Source organism: Labeo rohita, chromosome 9 (assembly GCF_022985175.1).
Source record: "Labeo rohita strain BAU-BD-2019 chromosome 9, IGBB_LRoh.1.0, whole genome shotgun sequence".
NCBI classification, from domain to species: domain Eukaryota; kingdom Metazoa; phylum Chordata; class Actinopteri; order Cypriniformes; family Cyprinidae; genus Labeo; species Labeo rohita.
In genome coordinates, this window is record NC_066877.1 from 19497215 (window position 1) to 19518531 (window position 21317).

Consider the following 21317-nt stretch of genomic DNA (forward strand, 5'->3'; position numbering starts at 1 on the left):
GTAATAAATTTCAAAATGTAATTCAATTCTGTGACGACAAAGCTACATTTTTAGCAGCCGTTACTCTTTAATGTGACTTTAATGTCACATGACAATTCAGATTTTATTCTAGTATGCTAACTAGTGCTAATTATGCCTTACTCATTATCACAACTGTGCTTAATATTTTTATGGAAACCATGCCATTTTTAAGGATTCTTTGTTAAATACAGTTTGAAAAAACAGACATTTTCTGCACTGTTGCTCTAGGATCGCTGTCATTCAGTTTCCTCTTCAACCACGCAGGAGAGAAAATGACAATAAATCTACTTTGACATGAATTACTGTCCTTGGAGAATGTGTCAGCTAATCAGAATGAAGTATTACCAATGATATAATATAGTCTACAAGTGGCATGTTTATCACTCACTCAACTGTGTCCTCCCAGCTGCACCACTGGCGCTGATCGAGAACCTCCATGTCCAGCTTGAACTTGGCCAGGCAGAACTCCTCAATGGCATTTCCATAGTGACTGCTGCATGCTGTCGTTAGCACAGACAGATTCACTGCAACAGACAAAGAATTGAAGGTGAGGAAGGAAAAACATCTAAATCGTACTTTTATACCCTGCAGTTCACTGTTAGTACTGTGTGAAAATGTGGTTACATAAATTGTGGAGATCAATGGTAAAGAAACATCACAAGTGAGTTTTCCCTAGACACCAAAATTCTCAAGATTGACTAATCTACACTATGCAGTTGTAGAGCTTTTATAGTCCTACTGTGTGTCAACAATTGTCTCATGTCTATTTCTAGGAGTAGGATTTTTTTTTCTTTTTTGAAGTGGAAAAAACGTTTACTTCCTAAAAGTAACCACATCTATTCTAACATCTCATTTTCCTTGTTTTTAACCACATCCCTAGAATATGATGAGCTGTCAACTTGTGTGACGTGATCTAAATAATCAAAGAATCAGCAGAAAGCTGATGTAGTTCCTTGCAATACAATGCATAACCTACTGTACATACTGTTGTGGGTTAGATTAAGTGCCACAATAGAAACAGTTATGTTTAGAATGTGTTGAGAATGGGAAAAATGCCATTGCCATTTTGATGTGTCTTGATAATATCCCTTTCCTCAAAACTTTTTAATCATAGTTTATAATGGAATGTTATAATGGTTAATGGAATGTCTCTTGTGCAGTATAGACACTGTGGCCTGCTGCTGATATCACAGAAATTAATTTAGACTCTGCAGTCTGTAAAAGACATAAATTAAGCTTGATTAACTTGATTGAACCCCGGACGTTTCTTTACAATTAAACATCATTCCCAGATAACCAGCAAGCGTGCTGTAATTAGTCAATTAATTTAATTTTAAAACTAAACTCTCATACAAAGCCAATAACAGATTAAACATTCCAAATGCAAGCATTGAATGTAAAGGAAAAGAAAAAACTTCAGAGGAGAAACAATGATGAGTCATTTCATTAACTCTGATATAATGGTAGTAATGTGCAGCTCTTGGAAAAACAATTGCCTTTCAAATAGAGAAGCCATTGTCTGAGTGTCATTTTTGTTCATATCTGCTGCTTGCTCTCCCTCCTATTGTTTTATTCTCCTATAGAGATCTACAGTAGCAGCATAGCTCTCGCCCCCCCAGTGCCGTAAAGAAAGGCGGCTGATCAGTATGAGAGATGGGCTCACGGTCAGAGCCGCAGTGACGGCGCTCCCCTCGGCTCATTGTTAGTCAACAACACCTCTATTGCATCAATTATGTGACAGGTGAGACTCCCTCAAGAAAAATAAAGAGAGGAAAAAACATGTTTGTGTGAGGTCCAAAAAAAAAAAAAAATTTCTATCAGACTTTCTATTAGAATCCTAAAAGATCCTAATGGAATAAACTGAATCCCTAAAGGGATTTTTGTCTTTTTATAGGATAGATTTGGGTTTTGTATAAAACTTCTTCCCAGTAGAGTTGATTCCAAATTATAATTCCAAAGAGAATCCTTACCTATTCCTTTTGGATTTTTTTTTTTTTTTGTCTGAGATCACCTAGGTTGAAACTAAAATTCATTTATTAGTAACAAAAAATATATACCTCATGAAATCTTTATGGGATAGATGTGCTAAAACACTCAGGACTTTATAAAAACGCTGAGGGTTTAATCCAAACAGAAAATGAGTTGAAATGCAAATGAATGTAACATCACAACATCAAACCATATTTGCAAATAAACATCAACTTAAAAAGATGAAGAAACTACAAAATGCATAAGAGAGCATGCATTCATCAAAACACTAAATATTGCACAGTATCTAAGAGAGATATGGAAATATGTTTCTGCTGTATTTCATATACATAAATAACTCTGGATATCAACCATGAGTAAATCCTCCAAGGCTAACACAACAATCAGATATTTCTGGAAATAAACATTTATATGCATAATTTTGCTTCAAATCCTGAAATTAACTGCTGCAGGCACATAAACATCCAGAAATGTTGAGAATCGTGTAAACTGTTAAGAATGTTGAACAGTGAACCTAAAGCTACACTAACTTAAGAGTATCTTGGGTATAGAACTAGCTGGATTTCACAATATTGATCTTAATTTTGATTAAAACACATTACTTAATTCAGCAGGGGCCAGATTTAGGGCTGTCACTAACAATTATTTTGGTAATCGAGTAATCGGTTGATTATTCTGATGATTAATCAATTAATCAGATAATTATAATGAATTTCTTGTGATGACAAAAACTGACATAAATGGACAATAGCCTATAAAATGACTTAAAATGCATATATAATAGCAATGAGGCAATAATAATTAGTTCAAATGAAGTATCAAAAGCAAGTACTCATATTGTTTTATTGAACAAAACTGTTGCATAATGTATTATAAACAATAGAGCTAATGTATGAATAACAAATGATTGCAGAGGGCGCCAACGGCCTGACAATTATTTTTACACTTTACTCTGCGATCTAATTCTTGTTTAATTTTGGCTAAACAACATTTAAGTCAAACGTCCACTTAAGCTTTAATATTTGGCCTTTTTTAATATTTTTGGGCCTTTAAAGGACAGGACAATAGAGAGATGACAGGAAAGTATTAGCCAGAGAGAGGGGAGCAAGATCGGCAAAGGACCTCGAAACAGGAGCACAGTTGTGTCTGCGTACTAACCACAAGGCTACTGGCGAAGACATATTTGGCCTTTTTAAACACAGAAATACTATAGCCACAATTTCTTGAATAGGTAGAGATTAAAACGTGTAAACTCAGAGTGAGGGTTTGAGCTTTTATTTTGAAATCACAATGAACAGTTAGCATGTTTACAAAGATATTGATGCATTCTCCTGTGTTTGTGTAGGTTTAGAAATGATTTACCTCACAAATCTGAATAATGGTGCACTTTGCGTTCCCAGATGAACGTTATAACAAACCCACATGCTCTACACACGTAAATACTTTTTTTTTCTTTTTTTAAATTAAACTACTCTAATTGAATTGAGGATGTGACAGCCCTAGTCAGATTTTTACAATTAAAATTAAATAATGTAATGTTTTATTCACTTGTCATAGTCTGTTTGTACTTGCGTTAGCCTCTTGGCAGGTGTTAATTCTGTATTCTGACTTCAACATTTCTAAAATAAGCTACTGAGAAAAATTACAATCATACAATATTCCTCTCTCTGTTTTTGTTTGTGTGCCAGTGTTTACTCTTTCACATGCCAAGAGATTCATGTTTTTGCACATTGGTGCTGCAGTCAGTAACATTCAGAAGAGATAAAACGTTCATTTTTGTGATAAGATTTTGAATAAGAGCCACTAAATCTCAGGAAAGTGTTCCTCACATTTTCCCTGGGCTAAAACACAATCATGACTTCAGTAATATAAAATTGTTCTCTCTTGGAAAGACAAGAAGGAACATAAATCCATTCACTGTTCCAATTCCTTATCCCTATCTCATTTTTCATTCCCACAACACAAATGTAAAAAAAGAAAGATAAAATAAACATTGAAAATAACTATATAAAAACAAAACAAGTGAATGGTTATGTAGTAAGGAACAGAAAACTAGATGTGCAAAGCAGTCAAATTTCAGTGCAGAAAAAAACAACATTAAGCATGTCACATTTATATGATGGAATATTCTCGATATGACAGGAACCTTTTCACTAGAATACATAATTAGTCTCTGTATGTTTAAACTTCATCATTTTCACTGACAATCACAGCAACTGTTTGTGTGTGTGCAAATACACAAGTGTGCAACTAGCTACTTCACATCTGCAATATGCTAGCAATCTGCATGATATCCAGGATCCTTTAGAGTGAGTTAGTCAGTAATGTCACTCAATTAACTGTAGTGCGCAAATGTAAATGCAAAAATAGTACAAAGCGAGAATTAAAATGTTACAGTACAAACAAATCATTGTAAGCATCTTGGTACCCTCTGACAACACAACCTAAAGCATTTTGCACCCAAAGCAATTCTGTTTCATAAGCGATTTCTAGCAGGCGTAAGCTTTTATATTGCCCTGAAGATGGATGAAAGGAAAAATGAATAATACAGTGGAAAACTGTTCCAGATTTGCCTCACAATACAGGCAAAAGTGGCATGTTTGCTTATGCAAAGTGAGTTTTTAACCAAGACTGCACTTGCGGTAAAGGGGACAGGGCAGTACTGTGTTTTTTTGCAAGTTTGCTTCCTGAGGAGCTGAACCCGTTAAACAGATATTAGGAAAGACAGCTTGCCGTTCATTATAAATGGTGGAAAGAGAACAAATCACTGCAACACTGTGAATTTTGTACACTTCAGTCACACTTAAAAATGTGTGAATGTCATAGCATTCAAAATAAGGCCTTATAAAAGCTCAGAACAAACTTTTCCCAGACATTTTTGCAATTACTTTTAGTGTGTAGGAGGATGCTGGGCCACACAGATCATGGCATCCATCTGTTCTGGCCACTGTTAAGTGGTAAACTCACAAACAAGTGTTTTCAGAACCACTTCAATTAGTCACAAACCACTTACAGTATATGTACACACAGAACAGCAATTCAATGTGTAATTGTACTTATTATTGACCTATTTAATTAGGTGGTTTTGATTACAATGGATTTTTTAATTCTTTTTTTTTTAATCAATACTTTGTAGTATTTAGGGAAATAAGTACATTTATAGTCAACATAGTCAACTCCACTAGCTGTTTTGGACTTAAAAAATTTAGTTTTTTTATGAGCATGGTTATAGAATATTGTAATGCAGGCCTTCTAAAGTCACAGTTATAATAAACTTACAATAAAATGCAGTAAAATACAGTAACTTCTAGCTCATATTACATAAAGTTGACGTTATGCTGATACATGACCTTATTTTTCTCTCTTCAAACACTGAGATTGTTTAATCTCAAACTCTTGCATAATGCACAGAATGTTTGTTCTAAGGCGACTTTTGAAAGGGTGGAGAACTAAACGAGAACGTTTTGAGTTTCCTCCTTGATCATTTCTGTAACTTTGTGTTGACTGGCATATTCATAATCATCTTTTTAGTGTGGAGAATTTATGAGGCTTTATGATGTGCTGCTGACTGTTAAAGGGATTGTTCACCCAAAAATCTGTCTTTCACTCTTTCTCAAATTGCTTGAAACCCATTTTACGTGATTTCTTTTGTGCAACACAAAAGATCCAGTCCATAACGACTAATGTGCAGTGTCATTTTAGTATTATTTATATGATTAATATTGTTATAATATTAATACCTTATATTATTATAGTAATTATTGATATTTTGAATTAGCTTTTATTTTTATACTTTCAGTTTTAATGTCAATTTTAGCTTACGTTTTAGTAATTTTTATGTGCTCTCTTCATTTTTCTTAAATTTTGCCTTTTAATATTTCTATTTAAATAAATATTGAAATTATTATTTTTTTTAATTTAGTAATTCTAGTACTTGAACTTTTAGTATGCAAGTACTTTAGTATTTTTTAGTACTCAAAACAGTTTTTCATCTAATGATTATAATTATTTCAATTAAATAGTTTTAGTTTAGGTAACAGTAACAACATGTACTGTATTTCAAGCTTTGCATTAAATGATTAGTTAGTTCCAGAATAATCATTGATCATTTACTTTTGTTTTAAATTGCATTTACTGCAATTTGGACCTTCAACCCGTTGATCCCCATTTAAGTCCATTATATCGAGAAAAATCCTGAAATGCCTTCCTCATAAACCTTAATTTCTTTGCAACTGAGGAAGGACAGACATGAACCTCCTGGATGACATGGGGGTGAGTAAATTATCAGGAAATTTTTATTCTGGAAGTGAACTAATCCTTTAAGAGCAGACTGAAATTTCCATAAGGACACTTAATGGATGCAGAAGACTTAGGATATAGCATACAATATGAACCACTTTTATATTAATTTTACAGTGCTTTCATCATGTTTTGTCCCTTTGGCAACATGACAACCCCCGGTTACTATATGCTTTCACTCTAAAGAAAAACATCAGCCTTAGATTCTGAACACAAAAGATGCTACAGAACCTGGGAACTCTGCAGCGCCCTTTGGGTCCATTTAATTAATTCTGCTCAAAAGCACCTAACATGAACTATATCTAGTCCAGCTGTAGTTTCAGAACTGTCCCTCCTCTGTGTCATCATATCTGTTATGCCTAACTAAACATGAAATAACTCAAGAGTCTCTGCATTCAGTTTTGCGTTTGCATAGCGGATAGCCTATTAAGTATATCTCATTTTCCAAACATTGACTCTTGAAATGTGTGAATATGTTATTGGTAATTATGTGAAACAATGACTCACGTTAAGACAACTCAAGAGGCCACAAAATTATTTTAATTCAACACTCTATACGAGATAAAATGTATCATTTATGTCTCTCAGACAGGGCAAGTGCAGTACTGTAAATGTACATTTATAAAAACTGAGGGATGAGTCAAACTTATGGTAATCAATATCATGCTACAAATGCTGTTTAACTTTTATTAAAGCCATAAGATTATTTTAAACGTTCTGTTGTGCTAAACTGAACACAGCTTCAAGCACTTTAGACAGCAGTGGACAAATACAGCTGACAGAAGCATTATACTGATATTGCTCATTTCCTGAAATTCTTTCCTTCAGTGTGCTTTTTGTGCGACTGTCAAGCTGTCATGTTCTCTTAAGGTGCATTGGCCACATAATTGGTCAAATTAATGGCTGCCACAGCGAGCGTCTCATGTTTGTAAATGGCTGCAGACAGACGCTTAGATTGACAGATAACGCAGGGATTAACAGTAACTCAAGAGGCAGACACGTATACACAGCGAACAACAGTTGGACAGGTCTGAGAAAGTATATTTGGACGGATAATAAAAGTCAAATAATCGAGACTATGGCATTTCCGCTACAAAAATATTCCAGCAAAAATGACTAATTCTATAAAAAATGTTATTTTGTTGACATGTTTTTGTGTCCAAATGAGCACAAAATAAATGTGATATGGCTCAGCTAAATGTCATTTGTGGATTTTGATTTCCAGTAGTGGCATTACAGTGATTTAGGCTGGCAGCTGTATCAATGGTTTGGGCACGTCTGACTGCAGTCCAGAGCACTGTTGTGAGAGAGGTGTCATTTGTAGATGTGACACCATCTCTGGGACTACTGGAAGACTCGAAGCTGCAGGTCACCTCAGACTGTTTACTAGCACAGACCAGTCAGCTGTAAACTCATTTCAGTCAGTAGAGCTACATTTCAGCAATAATAAAATCCACTACAAAAAATAAAACCTATAGAAATTTAGAACAGAAAAATAATTTAGCATGTGTTGGTTTGTAGGTAATGTAAACATTTAGTATTTATTAAAAAAATTTTGTTTCAGACTGAATGGGAAAACAAAATTACTACTATGGTAGTAACATTTTAGGTTTAACAGATTGGGTTAGTTCACTCAAAAAATGAACATTCTGTCATTAATTACTCACACTCATGTCGTTCCAAACCTGTGAGACCTTTGTTCATCTTCAGAACACAAATTAAGATATTTTTGATTAAATCCAAGAGCTTTTAACACAACTCACACGCTCAAGCACAGAAAGGTAGTAAGGACATTGTTAAAATAGTCATGTGACATTTGGGGTTCAACCATAATTTTATGAAGCTATGAGAAAACTAAAGAAATTGTTGAATAAAGCTGTTATTTTTTCTTTGTGCATAAAAAGTATTCTCGTAGCTTCGTAAATTTTGGTTGAAGCACTGATTATTTTAAATCATTAGATTAATAGATTATTTTATTTATTACTACCTTTCTGGGCCTTGAACGTGGTGTTACGGTCCATGCAGGGTCAGAAAGTTCCTGGATTTTATCAAAAATATCTTAATTTGTGTTCCGAAAGTCTTACGGGTTTAGAACAACATGAGGCTGAATAATTAATGACAGAATTTTCATTTTTGGGTGAATTAACCTTTTAATGTATAGTTTAAAACGTATATTTCATTATACAAACCTACTGTAGTATACTCTAAAAAATGCTGGGTTATTTTTTTTAACCCAAATGCTGGGTTCAACTTGTTGGGTCATTTTATTAGGTTATTTTTAATATTTTTTTTTACCCAAGTGCTGGGTAGTTTTTCTGTAACGAAGTTGCTGCGTCATTTTTAACGCTGGGTTTTTCTCTTTCTATCCAACCACTGGGTTAAACCTGTCTATTTAAACGAACCAGCTGCTGAGTGACAGTCAGAGAGCTGGCTTTTTGAGTCCTCTACAGGAGAGAGCGGTTCTCAGGAACCATTTTGTTGCACTTCTTCAGCGAAATAAAGGTTTGTATGCATTTTATTTCATTTATAACATCTTTTTATAATCTTTACTATGCTGTAAATTGTATTATTTTAGAAGGAAATGTCAGTCAGCTGCGTCGGTCACTTTGCATGATGGAAAACGCCTTTTGCCTTGCATAAAATAACTATAACTATAGTACTATAATAAATTTTATTCGTTATAGTACTGAGTTTAATTTAATTTGTCAGTACTGTTTGTTTATGGGTAGGTTTTGGTGGCAGTCACAGCATCTTTTAGCTACGGGTGCAACGCGAGGCCGTGGTCTGCCAGTTCGCAGCCTTTTACTGGCTCAGATTTCGCGAGCATGAGAATTAGTGCTATTTCGGTAAAAAATTATTACAAAGAACGGCTAGATATATTAAAATGAAAATGCTGCTTTTAGATGTTACAATTTTTATGTCTAAAACGCTTGTTAAATAAGTTCCAGTTCCAGTCCATTTTAAACCCGCAGTATATTTTTAAACAATAACTGACTTAAATAAAATAACTTTGCATGTTTGGTAAAAACATTTAACCCAACCAAATGGGTCAAAATAACCCAGCATGTGTTCTGTCCAATATTTACCCAGCGCTGGGTTACCAATTTTTTTTGGAATGTACTAAAACATGTAAGTCATGTTAAATCGAAGCTCGTAAGTAGCATATAAGTAGTATAAATCATATTACTTCTTTTTTTTGCCATTCTGTGCAACACTGTGACTCTCCAAGCCTGCTCTTATTATGTCGCAGTGTATGCAAAATTGAAGTGTACAGAGATGCTGCTATCCCAGCACGGACAAAAACAGCCGGCGGCTACTTCAGAAAAGCATGATAGCATTTGCATTAATGCCAGAAGAGAAGCATTAGCCTGCAATATGCTGCAGGGAAAACATGGTGACAGTCACATAAAGCACTCCCAGTCAAGAAGCAACCCGTATAAAACATTCTGTAGTGTTGGCCGTCTGATCAAGTACTGTCTGCCATTTACGGAAGCAAGCAATGTGCCATTGTGCAAGCAAATTACCACTTGCTTTGCTCGTCCTCTCATTGTGTAACATGGTTTAAGTATTGATAAAGCAAATGCTGCCATTTGCTCTTCTTATCACACACATGCACATGCACAACATCCATCACGACATTCCAAAATAATCTACATGGCACAGACCCTTTGTGATGAAGCAATTACCGAGGCCATGAATGTCAGCGTATCTGGCTGTACAGGTGATGGATCACTCACGGCCATTACATCCAACGGCTGGATCCCATTAAGGAGGGTCATTTGCTGCGGGTCACGGTGACTCACTGCTGCAAGAGTTAATCGACACCTTGCACTGTAATCTGTTGTAGGCAGCAATTGAAATGCACTTTACATCAAGCGCCAGCATTCAACTGTGCAAAAAAATAAGATAATTTGTGTGTTTGCATTAAAATATAGATTAAAAAATATTGTTAAAACAAAATTAAGCCTTTGGAAACTTAGAACGAAATGAGATTTTACACATGCATGCACTTAGTCGACCCGATCTCAAGAGGCAAAATATGTATATATGTTTCGTGACATATTCGATGTGAAATGTCCACCGAGTGGCGCTAAAAGAGTGTTTATTTTTTTCCCCAGAACATAAGAACATACATGGTGCGTTTTACAGCCAAATACACTGGTTTTCTACGTGCTATAACTCTAATGCTTTGTAACATTTTAAAAGAATGTACCATCTGCACTACACCTAAACCTATACCCGATCATATGAACAAAAGGGAGTGTGACGCAATCACAAGCATGCAGTTTTAACTTGTTTTTCGATCTCTCATCTTTTAGCTCTTTCATCGCAAGTCATGTTTTTCACATGATTCGTACCCAAGGATTCCACATTTTAAGTCCACTTCTATGCCGGCTGAGCTACTGAGCAAGCTTTTTATGTCCGGAAAGCGAAACACATGAAGCTGTAATCGTAACCGTGTATGAAAACGATTACAAGTGCTCGCTGTTTTATCGCCTCTAGTGTTCATTTTTGTTGGAAACTGCAGTGATATGTACTTATTGGTACGTATTTTGCGTTTTGCAAAAAAGTTCCCACAGGTATGTTTTCGTCATAAGATCAGGTAGCATTTAGTCCATACATGTGTTAAAGCTGAGTAGCAAATATGGCCAAGTTAAAAGAGCTCTCACAAAGCTATAAGTGCATAATTGCTGTTTAACTGTTTAAACCAGGGGTCACCAGATCTGGTCCTGGAGGGCTGGTGTCCATGCAGAGTTTAGCTCCAACCCTAATCAAACACACCTGAACCAGCTAATCAAGGTCTTACTAGGTATACTTGAAACTTCCAGGTAGGTGTGTTGAGGAAAGTTGGAGGTAAACTCTCCAGGTACAAGTTTGGTGACCCCTGGTTTAAACACTGAAAGTTCCTAGACAACACTGGCAGCTGGTAGCTTTATGAGTTTAAAATGTGTTGTACCAGAAAACCTTGAAAAAAAAAACAAAAAAAACCAAAATATCACCAAGGGGAATAAAATGTTTGATCAGAGCAACTGAGAAAAACCCTCAATTTACTATTTATAGAAACATGAAAATCAAAGATTATCTGCAAGTGTTTCAAGCCAGGAATGGGCCAATATTTCAGTTAAGAATAAAAGATTATCTACAAAATGCAACTTTTAGGGGCTGAATTATTTAGATTTTAGCTGTATATACACAGTCAAGCCATCCAATAACTGACAAAAACTGTTTTACGAAAGTAGGGAAAGATGAAGATCTTTTTGTCTGCAAATTACTTATGGTTTTCTTTTAATGAGTATTTATTTTAATGAGCATTCTAATAATAATTGTAAAAAAAACCTAGGGTACAACAGGGCTAAAGGCATCCCCTAAGAAAAAAATGTGCTTTTCACTGTGCCCAAAGTATATGATTGCAGAAAAATACATACGTTTGTACTGAACATTTAAGTAGTTTATTATTTAGTCATTTTTTGTTTGTTTGTTTGTTTTTTTAAGTAATGTCTAAGTGAATACTTGTTCAAAACAATCACTTTAACAAAGTTTGTGCTATTTTCTGCTTATTTTAATAAATAATTATTTTTTTTGTTCAATAAATATACTGTAATTTAAATATGTTAATTTAAAACATTTATTTTAAAATACAGAAACAAAGTAATTTTAAAATGTAAAGATTCTAAAAGCATTGAAGGAGAATCCATAGTAGTTTTATTTAGATTTATAGTAATAACAACAAATGATATTTTGTTATATGATATGATTAACAGCATGATTTTAAACATGATGGTTTCATTCTAAACATGGTGATTATATCTAAGATGGACACCCAACATGATGTATGATATTTACCATCTGAATCTAACAATGTCATGTCAACAAATGGAAAAATCAGCCTTTTATTAATTATCATGTTAATTATTGTGCCTTTTAGCCCCAATAGCATATTCTTACATATTTTTTCGTTATTTAAAAACTGCCGCTTTAATTATCTTAAACAAAACTGAATATCATTAAGAAGACATTTGTCTCAAGATACACTGAACAATTTTATCGATTCTCATTTACTATTTAAATCTACAACATTTTTAAAACATTAAATATTCAATCAAGCAAGCACAGAATTGACTGCATTGCTGCCTGTGATTGCGTCAAGCATCAGACAATTTTGCAAGTTGAAAAGCACCTTTAGCCCCATTGTACCCTACTTTTCAGTTTGTTAGACACACAAAAAATTATTTGCAAAATCTTTAGCAGAGTCACCCAAAGAGAAGTTGAGTTTTCCTTGATCTTTGAGATTTAGCTACTGTATTATGAAAAGGCCGTGAACTCCTCTCCTTTAAAACTCCTTTAAACTCCTTTAAAAGAATAATTAATATTACAGAGATAATTCACCAAAAAATGTACATTCTGTCATTAATTACTCACCCTCATGTCGTTCCAACCCCTGTAAGATCTTCGTTCATCTTCAGAACACAAATTAATATATTTTTGGTAAATACGAGAGCTTTCTGACCCTGCACAGACAGCAGTTCAACTACCATGTTCAAGGCCCAGAAAGGTAGAAAAAATATCATTAAAACAGTCCATGTGACATCAGTGGTTCAACCTTAATTTTATGAAACTACGAGAATAACTTTGTGCACAAAGAAAACAAAAACAACGACTTTTGCCGCACGTTCACAGGAATATCTTAATTTGCGTTCCAAAGATGAACAAAGATCTTCCGGGTTTGGAACGACATGAGGGTATTGACAGAATTTTCATTTTTAGGTGAACTATCCCTTTAAGGAATGTCTGAAGCAGCTAAAATCCCTAACCACAGTAACACTGTGTGACTCCAAAGGGAAATAAAAATGTGTTCAAGTGTTGGTTTGCAACTCGATGGTTTGCGGTCGAGATGCCAATGCCACTCGGGGGCCGAGACAGATCTTGTTTCCTGAGCTCCTGCTGTCAGAGAGGTCTTAAAAACACTGCATGCGGTCTGCTGCTGCTTTAACCATCTCTTTAGACAATCATACCAAGGACCCCAGAATGATACTTCACAGCATATAATGCCACATTCAGTGTCGTGTTGTCTGTCTCCCGCATGATAAGAGGGCCATGCTGAGCCTTAAACTCAAGCCTACTAGGGAGCAGATTAAATCAATCCACCTCTTATTTGCCTTTAAAACTAATTTATACCACAACGATGCAACGCAGTATATAGGGTGACTCGATCTGCATAATGAATAATCAGCTAATGCAGGGAGGAGCTCCAACCCATCCAGCAGCGCTGCAGAGAGCTGCACATTCCAGCACGACGATTCCCTGCTGACATCACACGACAGGTTAGACATCAAATATTAACTGTATTTTTTAGTGCTACACCTGTTTCGTAAAGCATTAAACAGAGCGACACTTTTATTTTGGAGCAACACAAATGCTAAGTGGGTCTCAAGGGCCAGGGCTGGCGCACAAATTGCCTGTTTTTATTTATATGATCAGCGGCCAAGAGCTAAGACTCAATGCCCATACCACCCAGTTAAATGAAAAATCTCTGCTGCTTTTCCAAGCCAGAGATTAAAATGAGTTCTATGGAAGCCTCATGCTTGTTAGAGTTTTTTCCAGACAAATGACTCCAGTAAACTCAAATGTGTGTCTTATAAAGTCTGCAACAAAAAGTCAAAAGTTGTCTTATTAAATCCTCCTAAAACCAGCTATGTGGCTATTCAAATGAATTACAGCTCCACACTCCTGCTATATGTAATCTCTATATCTTTGTTTCTTTATTTGGTATTTTTTAAAAATTGAACAATTGAGATAACCCCATTAAGTTTTGCTAGTCCACTGTACTGTATGTTTAACTGTGCTTTTGTATTCAAATATTCAGTACTGTGTTCGCATCGCACTTTTTCACATAATGTTCATGGAGGTGAAATGGTCACACATCGAACATGAGGCAAAAGGGTCGTCTGAATATATGAACATCATAAAACACAACTATTCTTTCAGCTTGAATACAAAATATCAAAAGATTTTAAAACAATCACAACATAGGGAATCTAAATTATTCCGCTTTTGCAGTTACTTCATGCTAAAGTTTTTGAGATATCTTCAGATTATACTACATGTCTAGACTGTCAGCTCTAATCAGAAATGTAGATACATTTGTTGTGTTCTGCATGATCAAGCATGCTTAGTTTGGTCCAGCAGCCCTCTGGATGTAATTCCAAACACTCCGTTGGTAAAACAAATTCTATAACCATTTACCATTAAATTCCTTGCACACAATGCTCACTAATGTACTCGGATTTAAGACCTAGTAAACTGAATTATTTCAAGGGTAGAATTGCTTAAGGCAGTACATTGAGAATGAAATACAAAGCGTTCCTGACAAGCGCAAAGAAATAGAGCAGCCATATATTCATCTTCACTTGTTACAGCTGTCCAGATCTCCCCGCCCACTGCCATCAGGTTATTCACCTCAATCAGAGAAATGCACCGTGTTAATCTGTATTTAGAGAACACACATCCTTGTCCTCCCCTTCATCCTGCTAAAGTGTCCTTTACTGTATTTATCTGTGGTAGACTTTCAATTGTCAGATTGTCAGAGCAATGAATCTTGGCGGGATAGAGCACAATTCTGGTCTGGAACACAATGAAAGCTTTGTTCGGTTTTGAAAAGTGTGCTTGGCGTTTATCTCTCGGCTCGCAACAACAACATGAAGCCACTGTGTTCTCTGTGCCAGCAGTTAATAGTCATGTTGCCATCAATATCCTGGGACTTGTCAGACTCCCCTGGTGCATCTGCAGGACAAGATGGACATCTATAAAGAGAGTAGGGTGGAAGTCATCTAAAAAGCAAGAGGAAAAAAGGAACGGAACGGAACGGAACGGAAAGGAAAGGAAAGGAAAGGAAAGGAAAGGAAAGGAAAGGAAAGGGGACAGAAAAAAGTGCCAGAGAATAAAAATGGAAAGAAAAGGGAAGGAAAGCTGAGGAAAAGGAAATGGAAAAGGAAGTGATGGGGGAAAGGAAAATAAAAAGGAGGGGAAAAGAGAATAAGGAAAACCAAAGGAAAATAAAAAAGGAAAAAAATCAAAGGAAATGAGGATTTAAAAAGCAAAAGAAAGGAAACTACAAACAGGTAAGAAATGGGAAAACATGGAAAAAAGGAAAGGAAAGGAAAGGAAAGGAAAGGAAAGGAAAGGAAAGGAAAGGAAAAAGGACAAGAAAAAGGGAAGGAAAGCAAGGCAAAAGAAAAGGAAAGGACAGGAGAAAGAGGAAAAGAAAAAAAAGGGGGAAATAGAATGAAAAGGAAAACCAAAACAAAATAAAAAGGAAAGGAGAATATGAAATGCAAAGGAAAGCAAACCACAAACAGGTAGGAAACAGGAAAACATAGGAAAGGAAAGGAAAGGAAAGGAAAGGAAAGGAAAGGAAAGGAAAGGAAAGGAAAGGAAAGGAAAAATGTGAAGCAAGAATAAAAGGGCAAAGGAAATGAAAAAGAAAGGTGAAATTAAAAAGAAAAGGATAAGGAAATTTAAAAAAAAAGCAAAGATATTCCAAAAGGAAAGGAAAAGGGGAAGAAAAAGGGAAGGAAAGCAAGGCAAAAGGAAATGGAAAAGGAAAGGACAGGAGAAAAAGGAAAAGAAAAAAAAGGGGGAAATAGAATGAAAAGGAAAACCAAAACAAAATAAAAAGGATAGGAGAATTTAAAAAGCAAAGGAAAACAAACTACAAACAGGTAAGAAACAGGAAAATATAGGAAGGGAAGGGAAGGGAAGGGAAGGGAAGGGAAGGAAAGGAAAGGAAAGGAAAGGAAAGGAAATGAAAAATGTGAAGCAAGAATAAAAGGGCAACAGAATGGTGAAAAAGAATGGTGAAATTAAAAAGAAAAGGATAAGGAAATATAAAAATCAAAATATATACCGAAAAGAAAGGAAAGGAAAGGAAAGGAAAGGAAAGAGAAGAAACGTAAAGGGCAAAGGAAGTAAAAAAGAAAGGAGAAATGAAAAAGGAAAGGATAAGGAAATATAAAAAGCAAAGGATACACTGAAAGAAAAAGGAAAGGAAAGGAAAGGAAAGGAAAGGAAAGGAAAGGAAAGGAAAGGAAAAAGGACATGAAAAGGGTAAGAAAAAAGGAAGGAAAGCAAGGCAAAAGTAACTGGAAAAGGAAAGGGCAGCGGTAAAAGGAAAATAAAAAGAAGGGGGAAAAGAATGAAAAGGAAAACCAAAGGGAAATAAATAAGAAAAGGAGATTTTAAAAAGCAAAGAAAAGGAAACTACAAACAGGTAAGAAGCAGGAAATGAAAGGAAAAATGTAAAGGAATAAGAAAAGGGCAAAGGAAGTGAAAAGGAAAGGAGAAATTAAAAAGGAAAGGATATGGCAAAACTAATGGAAAGAAACAAGAAAAAAGGAAAGGAAAGGGAAGGAAAGGATAGGAAAAGAAAGGAAAGGAAAGGAAATGAAAGGCTGTTGCGGTAGGAAACCTCAGACTGCGATAGATACGTTACTACTAGGTTACTATCCAAGGTGTGGGTCACTAAACTGGATGTATAATTTGTCATGAAACTAGTTTTATGCTGTAGCATCCATTAGAGCTCTTTGCAGCAACTGTGAAAATGTAACACAAACTTGCATTGTTAGAATAGCCATGGAATACATACTTTTAAAATGCAACCCATCAAAATCAAGCTTGCATGTCATTTTGTTACTCGCATACTTTCGTAGAGTAGGTAGCAGTTTTATTTCAGAGATCAGTTAACATACACTCCTCCTGAGTTCTCCTTCCTGACGCTGTTTTAAAATCAGAAGATTCTCCTGCTAAATCTACATATTTTATAGGACATTCACTACAGCAGGCTTAACTAGAGCAGAAGTGTTCATTCAAGAGTTACATATTTCTACAGACTGATTAAATATTTCTCTACAGTTACATGAGCTTCATTCTCTAGTGTGAATCCATCAGCATCCTCTCTTCCCCTCTGCTGTCAGAGAGACAGATACGTGTTTGTCACTGTCACAAAGGGAGAGTCATATGTGTGCATTATTAGACCGAGAGTCAGGTCAGTTCACAACAATGAATCCCTCGTATTTGCATTAAAGACATTCTTGCTAAGAAAGTATGCCATGAATCTTGGTAGAGTAAATATAGCAATCCCAATTGAATGGTGACAGGAAATCAAGGCAAGCAGAGTGCAGCTTGTTAGTCATGCTCAGCACAGCTCAGCGAGCTTGTTAAGGTAAGTGTGAAATGAATTCTTTCCAACAGAAGGAGGTTGCCATGCATTATTAATTAGAAAATTAGATAATTGACCCATACGTGGGTGGACTTGCCACTTATGGATTTTTACTTCCAGCAAAATTTGTGTATTGTATAAAAAAAAGGGAATATGTGGGATAAGAGCGTTTGTGTTCTACATACAAATATTACATGTTTTTCTGAAAATTACGATCAGGATATTACAGTCAGGATATAATTCAAATCAAATTATTTAACAAGCTAGCTATACTTGCATTGTTGTCACACCATACAGGGAAATTTGTAATACAAGTTGTCATATCACATGGTACCAGCCATCAAATAGCATATTGCAGGCTTTTCAGTGAAATTTAAAAAGTAAAACATTTTCATGAAAAATTAAACCACAAAAATGTAAAAGGTATTAATTTAAAAAAAACTGTGCCATTTTCCCCCCAATCATCTCACTGGCCTAATTTACACTACCAGTCAAATGTTTTTGAACAGCAAGATTTTTTTTTTTTTTTTTTTTACTATTTAAAATAACTGTTTTCTATTTGAATATATTTTTAATGTAATTTATTCTTGTGATTTCAAAGCTGAATTTTTAGCATTACTCAAAAATCATTCTAATATTCTAATATATTTTTGCTGCTCAAAAAAGATTTATTATTATTGTTGTTGTTATTATTATTATTATTATTATTATTATTATTATTTATTAAGTTGAAAACAGCTGAGTAGAATTTTTTTCAGGTTTCTTTGATGAATACATTTAGAAGAACAGCATTTAAATGAAATCTGAAATCTTTTTGAAAAATTATAAATGTCTTTATCATCACTTTTAATCAATTTAAAGCATCCTTTTCGTTCCCCCAAACAAACAAACAAAAAACAATTACACTTACTCCAAGCTTTTGTATTTTTGTATCTATTTCAAGCTTTTAGTATCTATTGTTTTAAAAGTTTTTTTTTATTATTATTATTATTTCAGATAAATGCTGATTTTTTTTTTTTTTTTTTTTTTTGATCTTTCTATTCATCAAAGAATCCTGAAAAAATGAATGTCTTCAATACTTTTATATATATATATATATATATATATATTTATTATATTTTTTTTTTTTTTTTTTTTTTTTTTTTTTTTTTTTTTTTTTTTTTTTTTTTTTGTTTTTTTGTTTTGTAACAGTAAAAATATTTCACAATATTACTGCTTTTGATGCATTTTGGATCAAATAAATGCAGGCTTGGTGAGCAGAAGAGACTTCTTTAAAAAAAAAAAAACATTAAAAATCTTTTGACTGGTAGTGTACCTAAATACAAATTTAACATACCAAAACATTAAACCTCTTTTGGCTACCAAATATTATGATCAGCTGTATTAATATAATATTTAAAACTCATTGTCTGAACTTAATAAAACTTACAAAAAATAAATTACTTTTGTCCCGGGAACAAAAAGATCTTTTTTAATTATAGTTTACTCTTGCCTGAATACATACTAGTGTGTTCACTTAACCCAATAGCTATTACAAAAATATTATATTTCTGTTTGGAGTATAGAATTCACAACCATTATTAACAGGTTTGTATTTGCATGAAACCAACCTACAAAACCACTGCTAAAACACTTGAGTTCTGACTCACCTTACAATTACTGAGGTCCAGTCTCCCATAAACCATTATCAAACCAAACAAACAAACTACTGGACACTTCTGTTCTGATATGTTCTAACTTTCTTGGGGGTTTTACAGTCGGTATGGAATTTCAGAAACAAACATAATAGGCTGAATTGCTGACATAAACAGGACAAACCAGTTCAACTTACCAACAACCAAGAAGAAAAGCGCATGTCTCCACGACACTGATGCCATGACGTTTCAATCTCAGTCAAAGCAACAGAAGTTTGTTGATAGTTGATTATACGGTACTACTCTCACTACACTCGACACATCTGCGCATTTGGCAGGTAATTTTGCGGACAGTTTCATTCAACGCTGAATCTCCGCTGAAGCCGTCGAAGAGAGAATTCCTCCGTTCCACAGTCACCATGCCCTGTGTTTTATAAAGTACTGCTTTAGTGGCGAATAAAGCTCAAATGAACAAATGAATTCGGTCTCGGCTCAGCTGAAGCGTGTGCGCTCAGTAGTTCTCTCTGAAGTCGCTTGTGGACAGTCGGGCTGTGCGCTCGAGCGCGCGTCAGGCGCACAACTAAACGATGAGAGCTGTGCTTGTGGCGAGAGTAAACGGGAAGCCACCTCCCTCACGGCTCATCAACTTATGCTGGCTAATAATAAACACGAACGTAATTAATTAGAGAACTGATCAAGGGCTTCATGCTCAATTCCAAATTTACTACACACATTTTATATAACATTTAATGAATACACAAACCGGTATTATCTAATGCCAAAAAGTAATAAACTTGCCTCGTAACTTCCGATGGATTAACGCGAATTTTCATGTCCAGATAAAATAATAAAGATATTTATCATAATTTAAGACCCGAAAAAAAGTGAGATTTTACGCCTTCTGTGGTCACGATCTGAATTACAGGGGGAATTGCCAAAATAATGATTAATTAGACTGAGAAAAAAGCTTTAACAGCAGTTCTGCTAGTAAGTATAACTAATAGGTTTTTCTTATTGGGGCTTCGAGTAGTATTGTAATCAGTTATCCACGCAGTCAATAACAATATTAATAAATTCAGGCAATTAAACTGAATTCCTCCGAACAGTTTGCCTTGATTTCATATGAACAGGTGTTCATATGTTTAATTGTTTAATTGTATGTTCAATGTTAATTTTTATGATTTTTTGTTGTGATTAGTTTTAATTATGACCGGGAATAACACTTTTATTTTTTATGATGTTGTGATTATATATATATATATATATATTGAGGAAAATAATATTAGTGAAATAAGTATAAACATGCGGTAAATAAACTGTTTGGTTAGAAATCGTAAGCACAAGTTTGGAGCAGTGACCCGCATTTGTTTCTGATGCTGCCGTTTTTTTTTTTTTTTTTTTTTTTTTTTAAATAAGACTAAATTAATACATTTGTAGTCAAACGGAATTTCCTTAAAGGTGAACAATGAGGCGAACAACAACAACAACATCAATAACTGAAAAATATCTTGTGTGATCTCCACTAAGTCGTACAGTTTAGAGCTTACATTGGTGCTTGAGGACTCAAGTTTGATCCTTTTTGACTCATGTAGATCATGAAGAGCTCTGGCTCCACCTGCTGCTCCACTGGAGAATTCAGCCACACTGACAGGGGAAACAGACATTATGACATCTATCTATCTATCTATGTCTGTCTGTCCGCCTATGTATCGATATATCTATCTATCCATCTGTCTATGGATATATCTATCTGTCCATCTATCTATATATCTATCTCTTTCTACCTCTATCGATCAATCTATTTCTTTCTATTTCTAATCAATCTATCTTCCTATCTATCTATCTATCTATGGATATATCTATCTCTTTCTACCTCTATCGATCAGTCTATTTCTTTCTATTTCTATTATCTATCTATATCTTTTTCTAGCTATTTCATTTATCTCTTACTACCTCTATCGATATATCAATCTCTATCAGTCTTCCTATCTATCCATCCATCTATCTATCCGTCTATGTATCAATATTTCTATTTATCAATCTATGGATATATGTATCTGTCTGTCTATCTATATCTATCTCTTTCTATTTATCTGTCTTTTTACCTCTATCAATCAATCTATTTCTATTATATATGTATATATATATAATTGATCCGT

General features: G+C 34.6%; 1 protein-coding gene across 1 annotated transcript in view; it reads right to left on the minus strand.

The window, feature by feature from the left end:
- Window positions 1-19753, minus strand: part of ramp1 (receptor activity modifying protein 1) — a 36804-nt gene extending 17051 nt beyond the window's left edge. Inside the window, exons 1-2 of the mRNA XM_051119125.1 lie at window positions 19356-19753; window positions 410-545 (exon numbers count right to left, since the gene is read on the minus strand). Of these exons, the coding sequence (XP_050975082.1) occupies window positions 410-545; window positions 19356-19401 (182 nt within the window). The 5' untranslated portion in view covers window positions 19402-19753. The remainder of the gene's footprint in view (window positions 1-409; window positions 546-19355) is intronic.
- Window positions 19754-21317: the final 1564 nt, after the last annotated feature.